General features: G+C 37.1%; 2 protein-coding genes across 3 annotated transcripts in view; one reads left to right on the forward strand and one right to left on the reverse strand.

Moving 5' to 3' along the window:
* MED23 (mediator complex subunit 23) overlaps nt 1-21,277 on the forward strand; it is a 320,898-nt gene that overhangs the window by 181,244 nt on the left and 118,377 nt on the right. The gene's annotated exons all lie outside the window — the stretch shown is intronic.
* Nucleotides 1-21,277, reverse strand: part of ENPP1 (ectonucleotide pyrophosphatase/phosphodiesterase 1) — a 53,907-nt gene that overhangs the window by 11,263 nt on the left and 21,367 nt on the right. For both annotated transcript variants that reach the window (XM_071740906.1, XM_071740907.1), the window contains 12 exons: nt 19,270-19,367; nt 14,769-14,848; nt 13,738-13,857; nt 12,573-12,682; nt 11,319-11,384; nt 10,938-11,010; nt 8,926-9,034; nt 7,752-7,883; nt 6,211-6,242; nt 5,034-5,161; nt 3,923-3,992; nt 224-311 (listed from right to left, as the gene is read on the reverse strand). In XM_071740906.1, coding sequence (XP_071597007.1) covers nt 224-311; nt 3,923-3,992; nt 5,034-5,161; nt 6,211-6,242; nt 7,752-7,883; nt 8,926-9,034; nt 10,938-11,010; nt 11,319-11,384; nt 12,573-12,682; nt 13,738-13,857; nt 14,769-14,848; nt 19,270-19,367 — 1,106 coding nt within the window. The remainder of the gene's footprint in view (nt 1-223; nt 312-3,922; nt 3,993-5,033; nt 5,162-6,210; nt 6,243-7,751; nt 7,884-8,925; nt 9,035-10,937; nt 11,011-11,318; nt 11,385-12,572; nt 12,683-13,737; nt 13,858-14,768; nt 14,849-19,269; nt 19,368-21,277) is intronic.

A 21,277-nucleotide genomic window follows, 5' to 3' on the forward strand; every position in this document is an offset into this window, starting at 1 on the left:
AGTGGAGAGACACAAGGTGTCCTGACCAGTAGATGCTAAGCAGCTGCTAGTTGTTTAGAAGCTGGACCTTGCTTTTCTGAGAAAACAGCTTTTTATTTGTGACAATCAGCAGTAAATCTTAAGGACAAATGTCTAAAGACACCAAGAAATCTGTTATTAGAAGATTAAACATGCCCAAGATATTATATTTTATTGAACAATGACTGCCATCAACTGTACTTACCACACATTAAATTATACACTTCAATATTTTCAAATGGATCAACTTGAGTATGAAACTTGAATCCTGGTCCAAAACCAATAAAGATAGCCTAGGATTTACAAAGAAAATAAAGTGGAATGAATCATAGAATCATAGAATTGGCTGGGTTGGAAGGGACCTCAGAGATCAAGTCCAACCTTTGATCCACTACCGCTGCAGTTACCAGACCATGGCACTGAGTGCCACATCCAGTCTCTTTTTAAATATCTCCAGGGACGGAGAATCCACCACTTCCCGGGGCAGCCCATTCCAATGCTTGATCACCCTCTCCATAAAGAAATTCTTTCTAATGTCCAACCTAAACCTCCCCTGGCAGAGCTTAAGTCCATGCCCTCTTGTCTTGCTGATAGTTGCCTGGGAAAAGAGACCAACCCCCCCTGGCTACACCCTCCTTTCAGGGAGTTGTAGAGAGTGATGAGGTCTCCCCTGAGCCTCCTCTTCTCCAGGCTGAACAGCCCCAGCTCCCTCAGCCTCTCCTCATAGGATCTGTGCTCGAGTCCCTTCACCAACCTGGTTGCCCTCCTTTGGACCTGCTCTAGGACCTCGATATCCTTCCTGAACTGAGGGGCCCAGAACTGGACACAGGACTCGAGGTGTGGCCTCACCAGAGCTGAGTACAGGGGCAAATGGAAAATATATTAAAGACTCAGGGCATTTTCTTCCAAGAACTTATCTATGCTTTACCAACATAGCATGGATCAAGTCAAAAGCATGCTTGTTTGTTTTTTAATGTACAGGAATAAAAGTAGTAAAGATTATTAGGAAACAACTCTGATTTATTGTTGCCTTTTAAAAGTTACCTTGAAAAGGTTGCCTTCAACCATTTATGAATTTCCTTGCTCTTCTCTGCTTTTGAAAAAGTTAATTTCATTTTCTTAAATGCTTTAAGAGATTTAATGGAAATTTTGAGCCAAAAAACCCATCAGATTTCATGCCCTGTAAGCAATTAGGAAACTTTTAACTTAAGGCTACAAAAACATCTGTTGGTAGCAAAGTTAAATGGTTTAAGTAATGACAAGAGGCTAGGCTTCTACGCCTGGCTTGCAGCTGTTCATTCTTCTTGAACCACTTCCTGAGCTGCCCTGGCACAAACTATTGCGTAGCCATAGAAGGAGCCTGATCCAGGAACACAGCCAACCCAAAGAACCTTTTTTCCTGCTGGCTCTTCTCCTTCTGGTTTAGTTCCCCAACTTACTTAACATTGCAGCCACACAAAGATCAAACTAGCATAGAGTAGGGTTTTTTTGGAGGAATAAGAACAGGGGACAAGGGCAGTAAATGCTTAAACTCAACTGCTGCCAAAAAGATTTGGTTTAAACTTATCCTGAGATGTTCATCTTACTTTTAATTAAGTGAAACAGATTACACCCATCTGTGGTACCACAATACCAAGTGATGGATGCTTTGCATTCTATAGAATCTTCCTGGTCAAAATCTCAAAGCTCTTTTGCAGACAATGAAATTGTCTCTGATTGTATAACTGTGTGGCAGAAACAGAGGCTAAATTTTTTTTTTTTTTTTTTTTGAGATAAAAGCATAATGCAGACTGATATTCTGCAACTGATGATAGTAAAACCTGTAGGCTAATAACTTGTTAAGCAAACCTAAATTGAACAGGAACATGCTACCTCTTTCCTGTTGAACCAGGTAACTACTGAGTATGAAATTTATGCTGCTATAATGTTACCCACAAGACGATAAATTATGCCTATTTTAAGACCAGTTAGGAACACTGTGAACCGAGAGTTCCAGGTCTGGCAAGAAGTTTTAATAGAGCCAACCTACTGAAAAAAATTCACACAAACTATAGGAGAAAGAGACTTTACTAAGCTAGCATTTGACATCATGTGGCCTTGCTGGTTGTAACCCTTCACTAAGTACCCTTATTAACAGGTTTTTCATTGTCAAATCAAGGAAGAAGAGTAGGTCTGGAACGGCAAACTGATACAAAAAAAATCAATACAGGTTTTAACTAGCAGTTTTAAAAAATAATTGTATGCCAACACTACATAATTCTACAAGACATGAGAAATAAGGCTTTTAAGAGAAATCTATGGTTTATATGGACTATATTTGTCTTTTCATAAAACTTTTTTTTTTAATACAGGGTTCACTATCTATAGACATGTTCACATATATTCAACTGAAAGATTACCAAGTATCTCAACTGTTAATGGCTTTTACTCTGAAAAACACATTTGAAATAATCTTTATTTCCTTCCATTTTATTGATTGGAGAAACTAAAGCAGAGGATAGGTTAAGTGGATTCCCCAAATTAGATCCACTAAGGATCTGATTTTATGTTTTCCTATGATTCCCGTCCACTTCTCACTAAAGAGAAGAACTGAGACTTTCCTGATTTTAAACATGACCAACATGCTATCTCCTGAACAGACCACCTCAAATCACTGATAAATTATCATGACCAGTAGAATTACAGAAATGGGAAAGATCATCCAGTCAACTTTTGCACAACAGAATAAAAAGTAATTAGGTTATATCTGAAAGATGCTTGTCTGACCAGCTGTTATGTAATTCATGTGCTGGAAACTTGACAGACCATCAGTACCTGTTGTACTCATTAATGGTTAAAAAACAAGTTTTACAGGAACCAAAATCAAATCTTTATTGCAGTTTAAGCCTGTTATTTTTGTTCTTAGGCAACACAGAAAACAAAGAATGGACTTGACTATCCTTACAGATCAGGGGACTGGCTGGCTAGAGAACAACTTTGCCTGCAAGGGCCTGGGTGACGTAGCAGGCAGCAAGCTGAACATGAGCCAGCAGCACACCCTGGCAGCAGAGGCAGCCAACAGCATTCTATGCTGTATAAACAGGAGCTCAGCCAGCAGACTGAATGAAGGGATTATCCCTCTCAGCATTTCTTTAGGCCACATCAGAATATTGCACTTCCAGCGTAAGAATGACATCAATAAACAATCATTGAAAATTCCCTGGAGAGCCCCCAGGGTGGTTGCAGGCTCAAGCACTTGCCCAGTGAAAAGGAACAGGGCTTCTTCAGCATAGAGAAGAGGCTACTTCAGGTAGCCCAATATTTGAAACACACCATCAAGGAGATGGAGCCATACTCTTCAGTGCTACACAGAAGGAGGCACAGAGACCACAGGCATAAATGGAAACAAAAAAGGTTCTGGCTGGCTGTCACTAAAGCAGTGGAATACAATGGTTAGAAGTTGTGGAGCCTCTGCATAAAGCCCTGAGTAACCTGACCTGATCTTAAAACTGATTCTGTTTTGAATTGGAGGTAGGACTAGAGACCTCCCAAGATTCCCTCCCATCTGAATTCTCTTCAGAACTTCAATTACCATATTTGAGGATTTGATATGTTTTCCCTTTTCTTGCTTTTAATGATAAAAAAAAAAAAACAAACAAAAACCAACACTTGGCACAGCTTTATACCAGCAGTGAAATCTTAGGGCTACATCCTGTTTGGTTTTTGCCCAGCTCCTACAACAACAGAATCCCACTATGTGTGGGTTACCCAGCACATCACAATAGCAATCCTACAGATGCTCACTTAATTTAATTACTGATAGAATAGCATCACAGATCTTAAAAAATAAAATAAAATCTCAACACCCAGCAAACACAGCATTTAAAAATAAAAGCATAAGAACTAACATTAGTTTCAGTCTCACCTGCATACTGGGGAAGCGATTGTCTGAGCCATGGAATCCACCTGCACAGCTTTTAACCTCAAGTGGTTTCCTATCAAAAATTCACAGTTCATTTAACTCACACTTACAAATCATACCAGTATAAAACACATTCACTGATGCACTGTTTACTTGTCTGTTTAAAGACTCTTAGAAACATGTCCCTGGGGAATAGAAAGTCTTTCAGCTCTGGATGACAATGCCTTTAAAAATCAGAATGATAGTTTTCTCTACAAATGTTATCATCCCTTCAGAATTCTCAAGTGTGCATCACAGTAGTTCAAAATCAAATACCAGATGACATATTAACAACAGCTTTGTTCTCAGGATAGCAGTGTTCCACTTCACTGTCATTTGGGTAACAGACCTTTATATAAGTAGATTCTTAAGATTGTTTTTTAGTAAAAACTCCAATGCAGTTTACAGCATTCAGATAGGCATATTACAGTCTAATAAAAACAAGTCTCCAGCATATGGTAGGGTCCATACATACTATTTAAATGGGTACAGGTCCAGTGATCCATTCTCATGGACAATTATATGACTTGAACATATTTATAGTGTTACACAGCAGGATTTACTGAATATATGGACTGAAAAACTCATTAAGAAATCCTTAGAGTACCACAGAGATGTTCAAAACTGTATTACTATAGCAGATGCCACAATTCCAGGAGTTGTAAATGCATTAGTCAGAACATGTAAGGTAATTGACAATAGTGGGTTCAGTGAATTCAATTTATGTCAGTGGATTGCTTAAGATCCCTCAAACACTCACTTTGGAAATACCTAAAGCATGGCAAGATGTGCTTGTGTACCTGATACAGGGGACATTTCTGTCACAAAGCCTGCTACTACCTCCATACTCAGCAGGAAGAGTATCTATAGGTGCCAATTTAGAATTGAGCTTCCTCAGGCCAGCAAAGCTGCAGAAAAAAGCTTGCATTGTTGCTTTGCAATGGTCCTTTGCTTATGACAAACTAAAATATTTTGCTTCAATGGCTGTTATCATTAAACTCTAAGCTTCTGGAAGGAAAAAGGTATGAGAAAAAAAGAAATTTTCTTTATAATCAAATACTGAAAACTAACTTACCTAGCAAGCTGCCATTGGGAGTCTAAATAAAAGTGCAATGGCTCAATCCGGTCGTTATAGGAATAGTGGAAACGCTTGGGTAGCAGTTGTTTCATATAAGCTTTGAAAGGCTGATTTGGTTCTATGCACTGAAATGTTAAAATATAAAATGTACATTTCAGCAAACTGCTTATATCATGCACAGTTCTTATAAAGCACTTCAACTGCAAAGTCTGCAATAACTTCCACTAAGCACAATGGCACTCCATCAGATTTGGAGTCATACAGTCTGGGACAAATATTTGTAACTATTTAAATAACAAATGCTGATTGGTTTTGTATTCAATTGTTATTAGAATATTTATACAGGATTATGGACATAAGTTACTATTTTCTTACAGCCTACAATTGTACGGAACCAAATACTACTGCTTAGAATTAGTAAAAATATTACACCAAGATATGAACATCATGATACAAGTTGTAGGAGACTAACCAGTGCTATAATTTTACAGCTCCATAATACAGAAAGCAACAGACATTCAAAAGGTTTTAAGATTGGTTACTCAGGAAAAAGCAGGTTTTCCACCAACTATGATCCATTCATAAGTTGAAAAAAACAATCAAACAAACAACAAAACACCCCAAAGCCAAGCCAATTACCCCTCTACTGTAATACTGGAATTTTTAAAATTCAAAAGTCATCAATACAAATAGCATCACTCTCATCAACAGCAATGTTTGAAGAGCTGAGAAGCACAAATATTATGGTGCAGGAATGAGAACAGAAAGCCAGGTATAGAGCAGAAAAGTAAAAAGCTGTTTATCAAAAAGGCATTAGCAAGAATATCTTATGTTTATGTAGGAAATGGAGTTGAGCTTTATACTCAAACTGTCCCTTGGCCAGCAGCCCAGATACACAAGTTCTCCAGTCTGAAGAGCAACACAATACAGTGCTATCTAAAAGTTATGAAAAGAAATTAACACAAAACCTTAGTTAATGCACAACCTCAGACAGCTATACCACACCTTGCTCAACAGACCTTCCCTTCTCCTGCATGCATCTACCTCTGCTGTTGTTGTAAACCTGAGAGCATACAGAAGGTCACTGATTCCAAGTCCAGCAAACAGCTGATGCTATAAAATACCTGTAAATATCAGTAGAAATTAAGCTAGAGTAATATAAAATGACACTTACTGTGAGGTTTCTGACAATGCCTTCATAATTAACTGGAAGAATCATATGTAAGAATTAGTCACCTAAGTTAAAAAAAATCAAGTGTAAAATGAAAGCATTCCCATAACACAGTATAATTAACAATTTCAAAATATTTCTGGACACTAGAAGTTATTTTTCCAGAATGAAAGTGATATAGAGCAAAGTGACCACTAAACTGCCATGCTAGTGCTTCCACAAAATTTTAGTTAACAGACTCTCCTGTTTACAGCTTTGAAATGTAAAGCTATATTAGCCACAGATGGAAAAACAATCAGAGAATTAGGTTTTCACAAGAAGCAACTCAACGCTGTGCTGATCAAGGTGGATTTTTTCCTGCTTGCTAATAAACTTCTCAGGAAAAGATAAAAAAATACAACTACCAGGACAGCAGCTTTATCTGGTAAGCATACTTAGAAAGACAGCCAACTGCATGCTGGCTAAGATTCAGATGCTTAGACTCAAGCCAGAAAGGACCATTACATCATTTAGTTTGACATTTTGTATAACACGCGCCCATGACATTTCTTGCAGTTACTCTGTGCCAAGTCTTCTATCCAATGCTTGATTAAAGTACATAAAGGATTGCACTGGCAAGGGAACCATTAATAATCCCTGCACAGGTATATGCAATGCTAGAAAGACAGCTATGCTGTTTCAGGAAAACAGTGCACATGTGAAAAGCAGCAGATACTCTGCTTCTTCCTGAACTCATTTCTCCAGGGAGAACATGGAACAGCATTTGACTCCCATGTTCTCCAAGGAAACATTTGAAACAGTTTAGAATAGCATCAAGCAATTTAGTAAACAGGACTTAAAGTCACTTGGGTTAAGGCCTAAAAGTTTTACAGGGCGTGGAGAACAGTAATCTAGATAGAAAAAAAAACACAAAATATGCAAAACATGAAGGAAACATCTGCATTCAACATTAAGAAAATACCAAAATCTGCAGGCATTGAATGTTCACGTAAAATTAAACAGCATAGTGAATCAGTTTAAAATTTCTAGACGTTCATCAATTTCTACTCAGTTTTATTATCCTATGGTTACTTGCATCCTACTTAACTACTGTCTAGCCATTGAGCCATTTTTTTAATAACTGAGCAATATATTATAAGACTCCCAAACTAATATGTAAAAGAAAGTAACTAAGACTCCTTTGAAAGAGCAGCATAACAATTTCATACATTAACTGGTAAATCAGGAAATTAGGTGAGAAATAAGGGTATATTTTTAGGCTGTCTTGAGCACCAAAGCTCTGATTCAAAGAAATGCCATTTACAAGACAAGAGATCTGCAGGTGGTCACTCTGAGGCAGGGTGTAAAGCATCTGCAGGACTCAAACACATGGTTTTTAGAAACACAGGTGCATTACTCAGCATTTTCTCTTCAGATGCCACCTAGGTTGTCCCTAGTTGGCCTTCACTCAGATTTACTAATGGAATATGTGGACCCTAACTCTGCGTTCACAAAATAAAAAAATGTATAACCAAGTAACAAAAATTAGTTTGGCAACTACATACAAGAGAAATACTCATCTGGAACATTATTAGGTCTTAGGCGAGCTGCAGGACCAGGTACTACTATGAAATCTTGAACATCATCCAGATAGCTGTCCAGATATGCTGTTTTTCTGCAGCTCCCTGCTTCCATACCTGCAAAAGGAAATATATTTTATTTAGAAATAGGAATATCAATTTAGAGTAGCCTTGCTGAGGACACATGTAACTTAAATTGTAGAAGTCAGAAATGTAATTTCTCTGGTCTTTTTATCAGCAAGCCCAAGACACCTGATCCTAGGAGACCACATTACTCAAGCAGGGAAGAAAACAAAACATTAGTTGATACACTAAAAATCAGCCACTTCCTCAGCCAAGACAGATACTCCAATTGAATAGACAAATTCTCTTCTGTGAAGGGAAAGCAATCTTATAAGCCTAAGGACAGTAGTAATGATCAAACTAAATAGTCATTTAGTCCAGTACTCTGCCTAATAGTTTTCAGTAGCATGTCTAGATAAATAGCCAATAAGCACAGCAATTGCCTTCCTCAGTGTCCCTTATCAGTTTCCAGAAGTCAAGGGGACTTCAAATTGCATATTGCATTTCAACTCCTACCTTTAATAAATCTTGACAAGTTTACCCTCCATTAATTGCATAAATATTTTCTAAACCTCTGTAAGTATTTGGCTCGGATCACTCCTAGTAGAAATGAGTTCTGCAAGTCAAGTTTGTGCTGCTTATAGTTTTCTTTTTTTTCCTTTTTTTTGTCAGGAAGAGAAGCAGAAAAAGTATTCTTAAAACATATAGCTTACTATAGAAATACTTCCAGAAATATAGAAAAACTATTACAGAAATAAGTCAGTGACATATTCAGAATCTTCAAATATTGGATAAGGAAACCAATAACTGAAAGGAAGACATGGCTTGTTCTCACTTCTTCATCAAGTTAAATTATTGCTGTCTAGTGTAGTTAAAGACCACCCCTATATTCTTCACTACCTCCCTCACCCCCCAAAAATAGCCTGATCTCACCTACAGTGATTATCTCTTACAGTACCTTGATAATATAAACCAATTTCTAAGTATTAGCTGCTTCACAAATTTTGATGGAAATGTGCATGTATAAAATGAGAACATTACTTTTTATCAAAATAGTTGGTCAAAATTCTGATATATTTTCCAAAATCAAATTTACCATGATCTGATATAAAAATAATGTTCAGGCATTTATGCAAGTTCATTTGCTTGAGACCATCCATCAGCATCCCTACTATGTTGTCCACTCTCTGTAATGCCATAATGACCTGAGGGGAAAAAAAAACAAAACAAGAAAACAGGAATGTAAAGAAAGTGTTAATCACTTAATTTAAAAAGTAAGTTATATATTTCTAGGCAGAGTAAATAAAATTGTTACAGTATATGCCAATAAAAAATAAGTTCTTATAGTCCCTTCAATGCTAGATGCAATAGAGAAATAAATGAAGGATACAAGGGACTAAAACTGTGCAGTAACCCCCAAACTCATGACAGGAAGCACCTACAGCACATACTAAGAGGAGCAACTGTGAGGACAGAAGACTTGGAGTATTCTCAATATACTGTTAAACCTGCTTTTTGCCTATTCCTATTTCTCTCAGTTGTACGGCCTTGAGATGCAGTCTTTACATCTACTGAGAAGGGACACAACAGGTACACCTATACTGCTAAATAAAAATGGGAGCCAGCACCTCCACTGCCCAGGGGCTACCTCCATACCCAGAAGACTGGCTTTTTCTACACTACACTGGGTTGTGCTTGGCCCCACACTGGATTAAGACACAGCTGCATATTTTTATGTGTTAGTTTAGGTGAATGCATTTAAAACAAAACCAAACAAACTACATCAGAACACCCAGGTTACAGCCAGTGAGAGGAGTTTTATGGTATAAAATGGAGGATGCCAAGACTGCAGAATTCATCCTTAAAATCCCTGTTGGGAGATACCCTGGAGGAAACTATCCTTGAAATTGTGACTGGATATTAGCCTCAGAGCAAACTAGTTTAAAGGGACGGAAAAAGACAAATAATAAGCTACCAATCTAGCACAACCCATTTGCAATCAGGGGTCTGGCACTGAAACCCACTTGCCTAGATACAACCATCAGGACTCCTTCTGAATGACTGCTAAATAAATAAAACAAAAATTATTTTTAAATTAAGTAATTCTGTTACCTCATTCATAAAATCATAGAAGCCCACTGAGCTACCTGTGTAATCTGTCTTACTTTGTGTGAACAACAATAAGATGGTCCCCAAGAGACTATGTACACACCTTCCTGGTCTTTCCCTCCAGAGAATTCCTGACTCCAGAACTTTAGAGCCACTTAATAACCAAAGATAATAACTAATTTAAACATGTTCCCTACACTGCAGTTCCCATTACTTGTCTGCAACTTCACTGGGCATTTACAAGAACCTTACAGGAGCAGTAACTGCTCACACCACAAAAACCAGAAAGAGCTTTTTACTGTTATTACCATGGAGGTTAAATACTTAGTTAAGATGCTCTACCTTCCTGACAAACCCAGATGGAAGATTTTTTATGATGTGCCTGATTTTCCAAGAGCTTTTTCATTTGTATTTTTCACTTTTATTTATTAGCATGTAAAGCTATTCAATACTTTTTAAAATAATAGCAGGCCCAAAGATTTAAGATTTACACAATAAGTTCACCACAGATTTATAGGGTGAATGTTGCTTTTATCACCTCCTTTGCAAGAGGGCATAAAAACAATATTCATCTAATCTTTGCACAGAGACTGGAAGAAAATAAATTGCAATTATAAGATGAATAGTTAACTACCAAAACTTGGACCATTGTTAAAAAAAAAGTTCTTGCCAGATTGAAGTATATAAGCTTTCTCTCCACCTCCTTGTCCCCTAAAATCAACATAAAGAATGAAGAGGAGCAGACAGAACAATATACAAGACATGCTAAAACATGCTTTGGCTATTTAAAAGTTAAAGAAAAATTAAAAATAGGCTTACTAAATAGACTGCTTATTATATGCTTTATATCAATTGTAACTATGGATGGACTCATGTCACAATTTTTTTTTCCTAATAAGCATACTGAACATGGTCTTGGTTAATCTGACATCAGTTATGGAATTTGATTAGAGTCAGAATAAAGCTTCAGTTAAAAAAAAATATTAAGAAGCTACTTACTCCACTGCTTACTGGTCCAAACTGATGGCCTGAGGAATCTGGTTCTTCTAAATACAGAGTGTAAAAGTGTGGTCTATATCAAACAGTACCAAAAATGTAATATTTTACATACACGTTGAGACAGTTTGAAGAGATTATATTTCAACAATGGATATCAAATATTGGAAACAATGCTGTCATTCAGAGGAAAGACATTAAAGCAAAATAGTGAATTGTATCTTAAAAGAAATGTTCCAGTCATAGAAACAGACTAGCATTAGATTACATTCTAACATTGTTAGAAAAACACATAAGATTTTAAATATTAATTACGTTTTAAACAAAGTAATTAATTGCAATACCACTTGAACAGGAACTATAGGTTTGTAGTTATATACCTACCTTTCATCTTCAGGTAACTGCAGCCACCGAAGAACTGTTACCACCCTTTCTTCAAAGGGTATTGAGCTGCATCAGAACAAGACTTTATCAACCAACCATGTATTTTCAAGAACTAACAAGTTTTAGTCACACATTACAATATCTGTGTACTTTAGCAGAGAAAACTGAACTCAACTGTGTGCCACTAATTGCTATTTAGCAGGATGCAAGTTGTGTACTCTACAGAGGAGTCAATGGTTTGATTTAAGGCTCACTTGAATATTGTCCCCATTGATTTCAATGTGATTAGAATAAACCTCCCAGTACTGATTGTGCTATAAAATGAAAGAGTAGCTTCAAAGAATAAAATCATGTGCAGGCTTTCATTCCTGTGTTATATTTAAGAAAAAGTTTTTTAAAGGTTTAAACAGCTTGCATACATGTTCTTATACTATGTCACAAAGAAGATGCTCTATATCAGTTCCTGAAATAGATCAAAAATAAGCATGTTGACCTGTAACAACAGGAGGCACCCACAAAGTTATTACTTTACCTACTTAACACAAGTTCTAGTAACAATGTACTAGATTCTAAAGGAAAAAAATGTGGGCAATAAATAAGGAATCAGAATTTCCATGCAGATGATATGGACACCATATGAAGGTGCAGGAAGAGAAAATGATCCTAGGAAGACGCAGATTAAAAGGCCTCATTTCTTGGGCAAGAATTGAGATTAGTCAGTGAGTGGTAAAATTCAGAATTTTCATTAGGCAAAAAAAAGTTAAATTGAGGTGAAGAGTAATCACTGACTAACATATGATGCCCTAATGTGAAATATTTTCAACACTTGCAATGAAAATAATTTTGTATCAGAACAATTTACAGCAGTCCATGAACTTTAATTTTCATGGACAATATCACATGAAGACCTGATCCATTCATTGTATGAGAAGTTTGGATTGAATGACTAAACAAACCCAAAAAAAGATTTTTATAAATAGAAAAGCACTAAAGCTTCAAAGCTGGCTGCTCTTAAAGCAGATTTTTCCACATCTCTCCTGTAAAACATTTGCTGAGGAATGACAAAGTTATTAGACAAAGAATTTACATTACACTGAAACCAAGTCAATTGCATCCTATCTTTTTCCATGGTGTGTAAAACTATTTAGAAAAACAGGGGGAAAAAGAAAGGTATAATTTATCTGGTGTCTGGATGCCTGTCCCAGTGAACCCATTAAAGGAAAATTTTTTTCCAAGACATAGAAGCGTGCATACCTATTGTATTTTTCATACAGGTTTGGAAAGGTTCCATTAACTGCTACATCTGACCCGGGCCAAAAGAACGTGGCTGCTTTGAGACCTTGATAGATAGCTGTCAGCCAGATCTGCAGGAGAACCATCACCAACATTAGTGCAGCTCACAGGCAGCAGAGTAACTGCAGGTCCACCACCACCCCAAACAGCTCTGCAACTTTCAGCAAGATCAAATTCTAAAAATGTAAGTGAAGCACTCCACACAATCTTTATATCATTGCTATCTGCAGTCCAGATATACTTTGCAACTTAATTCCTTACGACAAACACTTCTGCTGCTACACCAGTGGGTGCTAGGACAGAAGTAGGGACCATTAGCTCCCATGGATGGAGCAGTAACACAATGGTACAAGCCTGGCTGAACATCAGGAAGAGGAAATGTTCCAATACTGAAGCAAGAAGAGCCCAGAATACTCCAAGGACCTATGTCCCACATGCTCTGAAATGGGGACTAAGAGTTCAGTCAGCTCTTCTGATTTTACTGCTGATCTCCTGATTTGCAGACTTCTGTCTGCCTTCTGAATGTTTTCCTACCTGACTTGTACACCACTTTCTTCACAGTGTTCAGTAGAGACTACACGTGTGTTCTCTCCTCAAAAAAAAAATTTTTGAAAAGTCCTCCCCACACTACTAAAGAGCTGTGTCTCTTTCCCTGCTATTCCTCAGGCTAGCACTCAACCCAAACTTTCCCATGCCACTTAATTTTGATGGCAGTCCCAGCAGATAGCTGTATGATTAAACTGAGATATTTTCTTTGACTTAGTATGAGAGGTATGCCCAAATTGCTACTGTTTATTACTAAAACTTATCAGTCTGTTGATTTCCTCAGAGAAGTTAACTGTAAACCGACTTCATATTAAAAACAAAATCTGGTATCTTTATTAGTTACTTTAAGATGGTTTTCTCCTTAGAAAAAATTCCATTAAAGTTCAACAAAATCTGTTACATTTTGTTTCATTTGTCATTTTGCAGCTCTAGTACAGCGACTTCTAATCATGCTGAGTAATGCTTCTTGGCTGACTTAGAGGTACCCTCTGTACTCTTTCAACATCACTATGCATCCAAGTGATATTAAGTAACATAACAACAGGCTGATGTACATTCTGAGAAGTGTATTAATACTTACAGGCTGTCCTTGGTACCACTGTGGATTAAACTTCTCTGCACTTCTAAGGGTGAACGATGCATTTCTTTTAGGGTCATACATCTTGTTATCAATTACACCATGAGATTCAGGATACAGCCCCTGTGATTGAGATTATACCTGAATGTAATGCTATAAAGAAATAGAACCTTCCAGCCACACAGGTGGCACTTAGACAAATATGTCCTGTGAATAATCACTATGTGATTTTTTTACTCCACCAGTACCTCAAGACCCAAATTTAAAAGCATCACCTACCATTGCTATCAGGTTCTAATTTGCAGTCCCTAATTGCTTCTCAGTGAGATTAAAAAGGTCTAGCAAAGCAACTTCCTCTGGGAAGACAAAGACACTGTTTCACTTTGCACAGGTACTGTAACTTTAGTACCAGAGAAAATTACCTATGCTAGACATCCACCACATGACCAAATAACAGGGATTTCAAAGGAGAATTGCATATCTGCAGATGAAAGCTCTATCTGGAGATAACCATTACACAAGGAGTGAAAGAAGTGCTCAGAGACATCTCCTGTTAGGTAGTTTTGAGAGAGTGAGCTCTGCCTTCAAGCAGATTAGCCACTTTTCACCATTAGGACCCCGATAAACACCAGGGCCTGCCACTTTCATATCCTTCACATTGTGCCAAACTATCTTAAAGAAGTGGAACAAGATTCGCAGTTTGAAGGAGTCAGGATGCTCTCACTCAAAGAGAAAGAGAGGGAACTGCAAATTAGTGGAAATACTGGAACAAATGAGGAGTTGTAAAGTGACATGCACCTATATGGGATTTTTTTCATCTAGTCTAGGAAGGATTGCAATTTGATCCAAACACACTATAGTGTTGTATGATGACTACTAACCTGAATTGCATAATATATATACACATTTTCATACCCTGAGGGGACATCCTATTATTTTAATAATCCATCAAAGAAATGTACTACTCCCTTGGAGACAATTTACGAATGAACAGACTTTTCAGTTGTGGAAGCATAGTATATAGAAATTCTTACTGTGACGATGGAATAATGATTCGGAAAGGTTTTTGAAGGATACACTGGTGTCAGACTGGAAGCGTATGTTCCACATTTCTCTAGAGAGAGGAAGAAAGAATATCAGCAAAATTACAGAAATAAAAACCCCTTCACATTTCTCTCATGAAGATATATGCCTATTTAAAAAAAAAAAAAATTAAAAACAAAACCAAAAGATATTTCCAGAAGTTTTCATTCGTCAAAACTCTACACTGGGTACTTCATTTTTCTTCCTATATTTATTTACAAGCTGACTAAGTGGCTATTAATACAAATTTTACATATTCCTGTTGATTGACTTCAATGGTCACAAGCAAAACCTAGAGTCCATATGAAAACCATATGTAGGTAAGAATAAACAAAGAAAGAAGTAACACCTTCCAAAGCTGCCCTGGTGTGCACCAAGTGAAGTCTACAGCTTAAGTGCAAACAGATACTTTACCCAGGGCACTCCCAGAGATGAAGTGGCCACCAGTGCAGTGATGCCCTGGCTCTGTGTCACCTGCCAAATCACTATTTATTCTGCAGTCTCCCTCTTTTCATTTGTGGGCTTGTTTGGTTTTGGGTTTTTTGTGGGGTTTTGTTTGGGGGTTTTTTTGGTGTCTTTTTTTTAATAAAAATACGGTCTTATTCTAGGCTTAATCTCAAAGGTTTTTTTAATCTTGATATAAATCATTGGTTTTTAAAGATATCAGTGCACAGTATTTGCTAGTACAAAGAGTCACTAAAGAGGCCAAAGCATTTCAGCAAACCTATCTGAAGTTAGGTGCCTAAATTTCCACAGGTAAACATAGCAGCCCTGATTTTCAGAAAGAAAAGGAAAAAAAAGCCTTCATCAAAGACTTCAAAAAATACTACATGATAACCAAAAACCTCTTTAGCTGATGGTGAAAAGCCATGAGTAATGAACCAATAGAAAGGTCACCACTGGGACACCTTCACAGGACCTCTGAGTCATTGTATACAGCATAAATAAAATAGAAACTAAAGTTTTGATGACATAAGAAGTGATGCATCAAGGTACTCTGAATTCATTGGGTGGGGGCTTTGGATTAGATCTCAGTTGGTAAGCCAACAGATCAAGATAATTGAACTAATAGAGATAAAAAGAAGCCAAGTCAGAAAAAGAAATCCTCTGAAATTAGACAGATACCCTCTCCCACATTTGCACTCTGTAGTAACAAATTATTACTTGTATCTTTTTTGCCACTGCAACACACCTGATGCATTTCAAACATTTTCAAATCTGTTGCAACTGTTTTCCAAAAAAAAAAAAAAAAAAATAAAAAAATTAGTTTTTCATTAAGAGTGGGTGAAGAGGTTGGGGATTTTTTTTGTTTTATTTTTAAAATAAGAGAAGAATACATTTAAAACTTCTGCTTTGTCAAAAATCCTAAGGGGTTTTACTAGGACTTTCCATAAGAGTTCTGATTTATTTTTGGCTTGTTGCCTTACTTGAAGACAAATTGATAAAAAAGAAGGATTTCTTTTAATATTATATCACAGCATAGAATCTCATGATATGGTGTTCTCTGAACACCTTACACAGACATTATATCTGTGCCTGAGTTCACTACTTACCCTCAGCTCCATGCTGAATTGCCCACCTTTAAGGTAGCAGAGAGAGCAAGCATATAATACAGTTTGCTAAAGAAGAATTATGTTGTCTTATAGGCACCTACTCTAACAGATCTATCCAAGGAGAAATAAGAAGTTCATTGTAAGCGTGGCTGAATTAACAAGACTAGACACTAGGAACATTTTTATCTAATGCTGCACTTGTTATCAAGTGTTTTAAAGATGAAAATCCAGGGATTTAGCAGTTCTAATTCAATAAGGAAATGGATTGCCTAATAAACTATTTAACATGAATAATTGTTCACTGCTTTGCAAGCTGTCATTCAAAACTGTCTCCTTTTGAACTGTTACTACTCTTTTAAATGGATAACTGTGAACTTCAAAAGGATTCAATACAAATTTTCAGTAATAGTGAAGTACATTTTGTTACTTGTCAGCTACGTTGGACTAGATTTCATTGCCCCTTCCAGCACACTAAATACCATAGAACTATTTAAACACTTCTAGAAATGTTTATATTTACAATATGCCCGCTTTCACCATTTTCAGTGCCTAAACATATGGGACATGGAGCACATGGAGATCTGAAGCTGCAGGCCCTCAGGGTATCATGTGATGTATGCCCTAGTGATACCAATTTTCATTTATGAGACTATTTTTCTCTTACTGAAAAAAATTTGCTTTAAGTTTTTTACCCACCACTTTACTATGAGGAGGAAAAAAGCCTAGAAAGCAAGGTTTTGTAACTAGAAAGCTGCAGTACATCTAAGATGCTGTAGTATATCAAATCTTCTATTACAAAAAAAAAAAAAATGCTCCAGAGTAATACAGAACTGTAGACATAATGCAGAAATATTGTTTTCTCCCAGGCTGTTCCTTACTTTATTGTATCTAAAACATGCATTATTAAATATTTTTGTTTTCTAGTCCTTTAAAAATGTAGGTTTTGACCATCAAAAACTTCACAATGCTGGAGAAGTGCCTTCGATGAAAATACCAAGATATTTGTATTTCTTTGTGATCAGACTTTATCATGGGCTGAGACCAACTGTATGAAATTTAGTAAGGCCACATGTCTGGTCCTGCATTTTGGTGACAAAAACCTCAGGCAAAAATACAGGCTTGGAGAAGAGTGGCTGGAAAGCAGCCTGGCAGAAAAGGACCTTGGTGTCCTGATTGACACAGTCAGTTGAACAGGAGCCAGCAATGTGCCCAAGGGGCCAAGAAGGCCAATGGCATTCTGGCTTGTATCAGAAATTGTGACCAGCAGTAGTAGGGAAGTAACCCTTCCCCTGTACTCAGCCCTGGTGAGTCCCCACCTCAAGTACTGCATTCAGTTTTGGGCACCTCAATACAAAAAGGGCATTGAGGTGTTGGATCAGGCCCAAAGAAGGGCAACAAAGCTGGTGAAGGGTTCGGAAAACATTTCCTATGAGGAGCGACTGAGGGTGTTGGGGCTGTTTAGTCTGGGGAAACAGAGGCTGAGGGGAGACCTTATCACTCTTTACAAATACCTGAAAGGAGGTTGGTAGTGAGAGTGGGGTTGGTCTCTTCTCACTGGTGACAGATGACAGGACAAGGGAAAATGGCTTCAAGTTGCATCAGGTGAGATTTAGGTTGGGTATCAGAAGAAACTTGTTTACAGAAAGGGTTGTTAAGCTCCCCGGGGAGGTGGTTGAGTCTCCACCCCTGAATGTGTTTAAAAATCACCCGGATATGGTGCTTGGGAACATGGTTTAGTGGTGAATCATTGGGAATAGAGCAATAGATTTAGGAAAATGCTGGACTTAATGATCTTGAAGGTCTTTTCCTGCCTGAGCAATTCTATGATTCTGTGAGAAATACAAGTTTATTACAGAAGCCAATGAGAGAAGCTGCACTGTAGCCTATCCAGGCCAAAGAATGAAGAAACTTTACACGTGGAAGAAGATGTAAACCCTGGAAGTGCAACAGATGTTTTGTGGCATTGTTATCTTGCTTGCCAGCCAGAGCTATAACCATTTGTAATGGGCCAGCTTCTCCTCACAAATGCCCAAGAAGTCATCCTCTGTTTGAAATCTTTTATAGCTGCAACTAATGAAATGGTCTCAAATGCATCATTTTATTCAAAATGAGAAAAAGCTTAAACCTCAAATACATCTGTGAATTGTTATCTTCTGGAAGTGATCAAGTTCTAACAACCACTGCACAAAAAAGGAAGTACTTTTACGGATTTTTTTTTAGTAAAACTGAAACCAGGCACCCCAAGTAGCAATTTATGAACGACAGGAAGATTGGCATATTTTTCAGACAAGGAAAGCCATCAGTTCTTTACAGACCACTATATAAACAGAGACAGAAAAAGCAACTGAAGTTAAACACTACAAAGTTAAGTAAGGCACTGCAAAAGCTAGGAAGTCTGTAATCATGAGGCTCTCAATTCTTCTGAAAATGTTTGTTAAATCAGTTTCTCAGATTCAGCACATTTCTACCAACCCTTCTGTATTATCTGTTCTTAATCTCTTCCTTCTTCTTTTTCAAATGTAATCAAATGTTTTCTACTTTGCTTTCCATCTTTTAAAGGCATTATGCCTAAATGAGACAATACACAATATACAGTAAAGAGAGGTTTTATCCCTATTTTGAAGAAATAAACATGCTAACAGCAAATGCATAAACCTCCTAAATAGAGCATGAGCTACTTAATAATTTTTAAAGTTTCACTGAAAATTCAGAGGGCCCTTTCTTCCCACCCTCCCTTTCTTTGCCCTTCAACGTTCCCACACCTCAAGTTCTCCAGGTTTAAGGCAACAACTTCAATATCCATGGAAGAAGAGTGAGGATTTTAAAGAGCAAGTATAGCTTCATCTATGGATTTTTCAGGTAAGATGCCACAAAATTGCTTAAACAAAAAGCTACTCACGTAATTTGCTAATAACAGGTAGAAGTCCACCCCAAGTCTGTAAATATTCTGCTCTGAAGCCATCCAATGAAAACAGTAACACTGGAGACTTGGTAAATCTGAACAAACAGAAATCAAAGTATTAAAACACAAACTCTGAGAAATAATTTCCTATAACCTATTTCAAGAAATTTCCCCCAAATCATGAGGATATTCATTATGGGACTATAAACCAGGCCAAAGAAATAAGTCTTCCTTAGGAAGGTTTGCAGACTGGCACGGTGGAGACCAGACCAGACATCCAGTCCCTCTGCTCATAGGCTGGTGTAGCAAACCTGCCTAAAGAGGCTGAAGATTGCAGTAGGACATGCACAGGGAAATCATGACAGTGCCTGATTTCATGAACACTCACAAACTAAAGAACAAGCCAAAATGCTCATGTAATCCATCTGGTGGGTTTGGTACTCCTTATCTTGAAATCAGTCCCAATGGAGAAACACTGGGACCCTCCAACCCCAAGGTAAGAGCAGGGAAAGAAAAAAAAGAAAAAAGGAAATGTGAATTATTCACTTTGCTCCTGAACAATCTGCAACCTAGTTGAAAAAGAGGAATTTACCTTTTTACATGCACAGTGCACGAAACTGTATGTCTAATGTAGAGAATATATTAATCAGCAACTTTAAGAAGCATTTCCCTTTCATCTTCTAAGGATTACTTAACCAAGAAGAACTGGGTTACTGTACCAGAAGTACTACCAATTCCCAAACTGAAAAATGTGGCTCTACGACTGGAACACACATTATTTCTGCTTGGAACTTGATAGATGAACCCAGAAACTTATTTCACTGGAACTAGTAAAAATAAGTTCTTCCCTTCCAGCCTCCACAGGACCTATGTTTTCCAGCTTTCATTTGTTCCCAACTTCAGCCCTGCTAAAACAACTTCTCTCCAACTGTACATTCTTAAAACATTGCATCACAGACAGGAATAGTCATCAGTAACTTCTCTGAAGAAAAAAAATAATCTATATTTGACCTATAATATGAGGACATGTGAGACTGCAAAAAGAAAAAAAAATCTGGAGTGCAGCAACCAATTAAAAATACACTCGCATAAAAAAATGTTTTATCGTACATTTCAACTGCAAGCTCGCTTTTCCTTTACATGTTTACAAATCATAAAATGAAAATGTTTAAAACTGCCACTTAAGTTTCCCAAAATAAAACATTAAGGATGGAAGACAAATATTATTTATGAAGTGTTGATAATTTGTGTACCTTACAAAAAAATCCAGTGATTTTTAAGTCTTATTTCAGCCAAGCAAATGTGACTGTATTAAAATGAAAGTTAGGCAACCAAAACACATCTATCCTCAGAAAATTTTAATCAAAAATTTGGACAACAGTTCAACCAAAAGGATTTCTTTAGTTAGAACCACTACACAGCCCCAGACAGAACATTAAAATGTATTTGTACTATGTGTTTGTAGACTGGTATTTATTTATATGGTTTATTTAACAACATTTGAAAATCTTAGAAGGGGCGGTTGAAACAAATGATCTTCAGACCAAGATTAAAGTCCTCTGGCAGAACAGAGTAGGAAAACTTCAGATATTGCCTCTGCCTATTTTACAAGTATTTTTTGCACCACAGAATCTCATCTGTTAAACCTTTGCAAATACCTTATCTGATCCCCCTGAAAAACCAATTCCCTCCAAAGCAGAGGTCTAAAAATCTTAACTCCAAAGTTTCCTACAATAAAATATGGACTTTGAGGCATAGACTGTTCAACATTACTTACCAACAAGCCTACTTTAAAAAAAAAAGAAACGAAACCAAATTTAAAAGAACTCCTTAGAAAGGGAATTTACGCAACTGTTTCTGGTTTGGCATTTACAAGTAAGCCAACTGTTAAATACACATTTTGGTTGTCTGCAAATCCAGCTACTGACCCTCTCGCACATGTAAAATAAAAACTTGGCAAAACAGACCATTGCCACAAGTAGGCAGACCAGCCATTTCACTCCTC

The sequence above is a fragment of the Heliangelus exortis genome, chromosome 3, assembly GCF_036169615.1.
Source record: "Heliangelus exortis chromosome 3, bHelExo1.hap1, whole genome shotgun sequence".
Classification (NCBI taxonomy): domain Eukaryota; kingdom Metazoa; phylum Chordata; class Aves; order Apodiformes; family Trochilidae; genus Heliangelus; species Heliangelus exortis.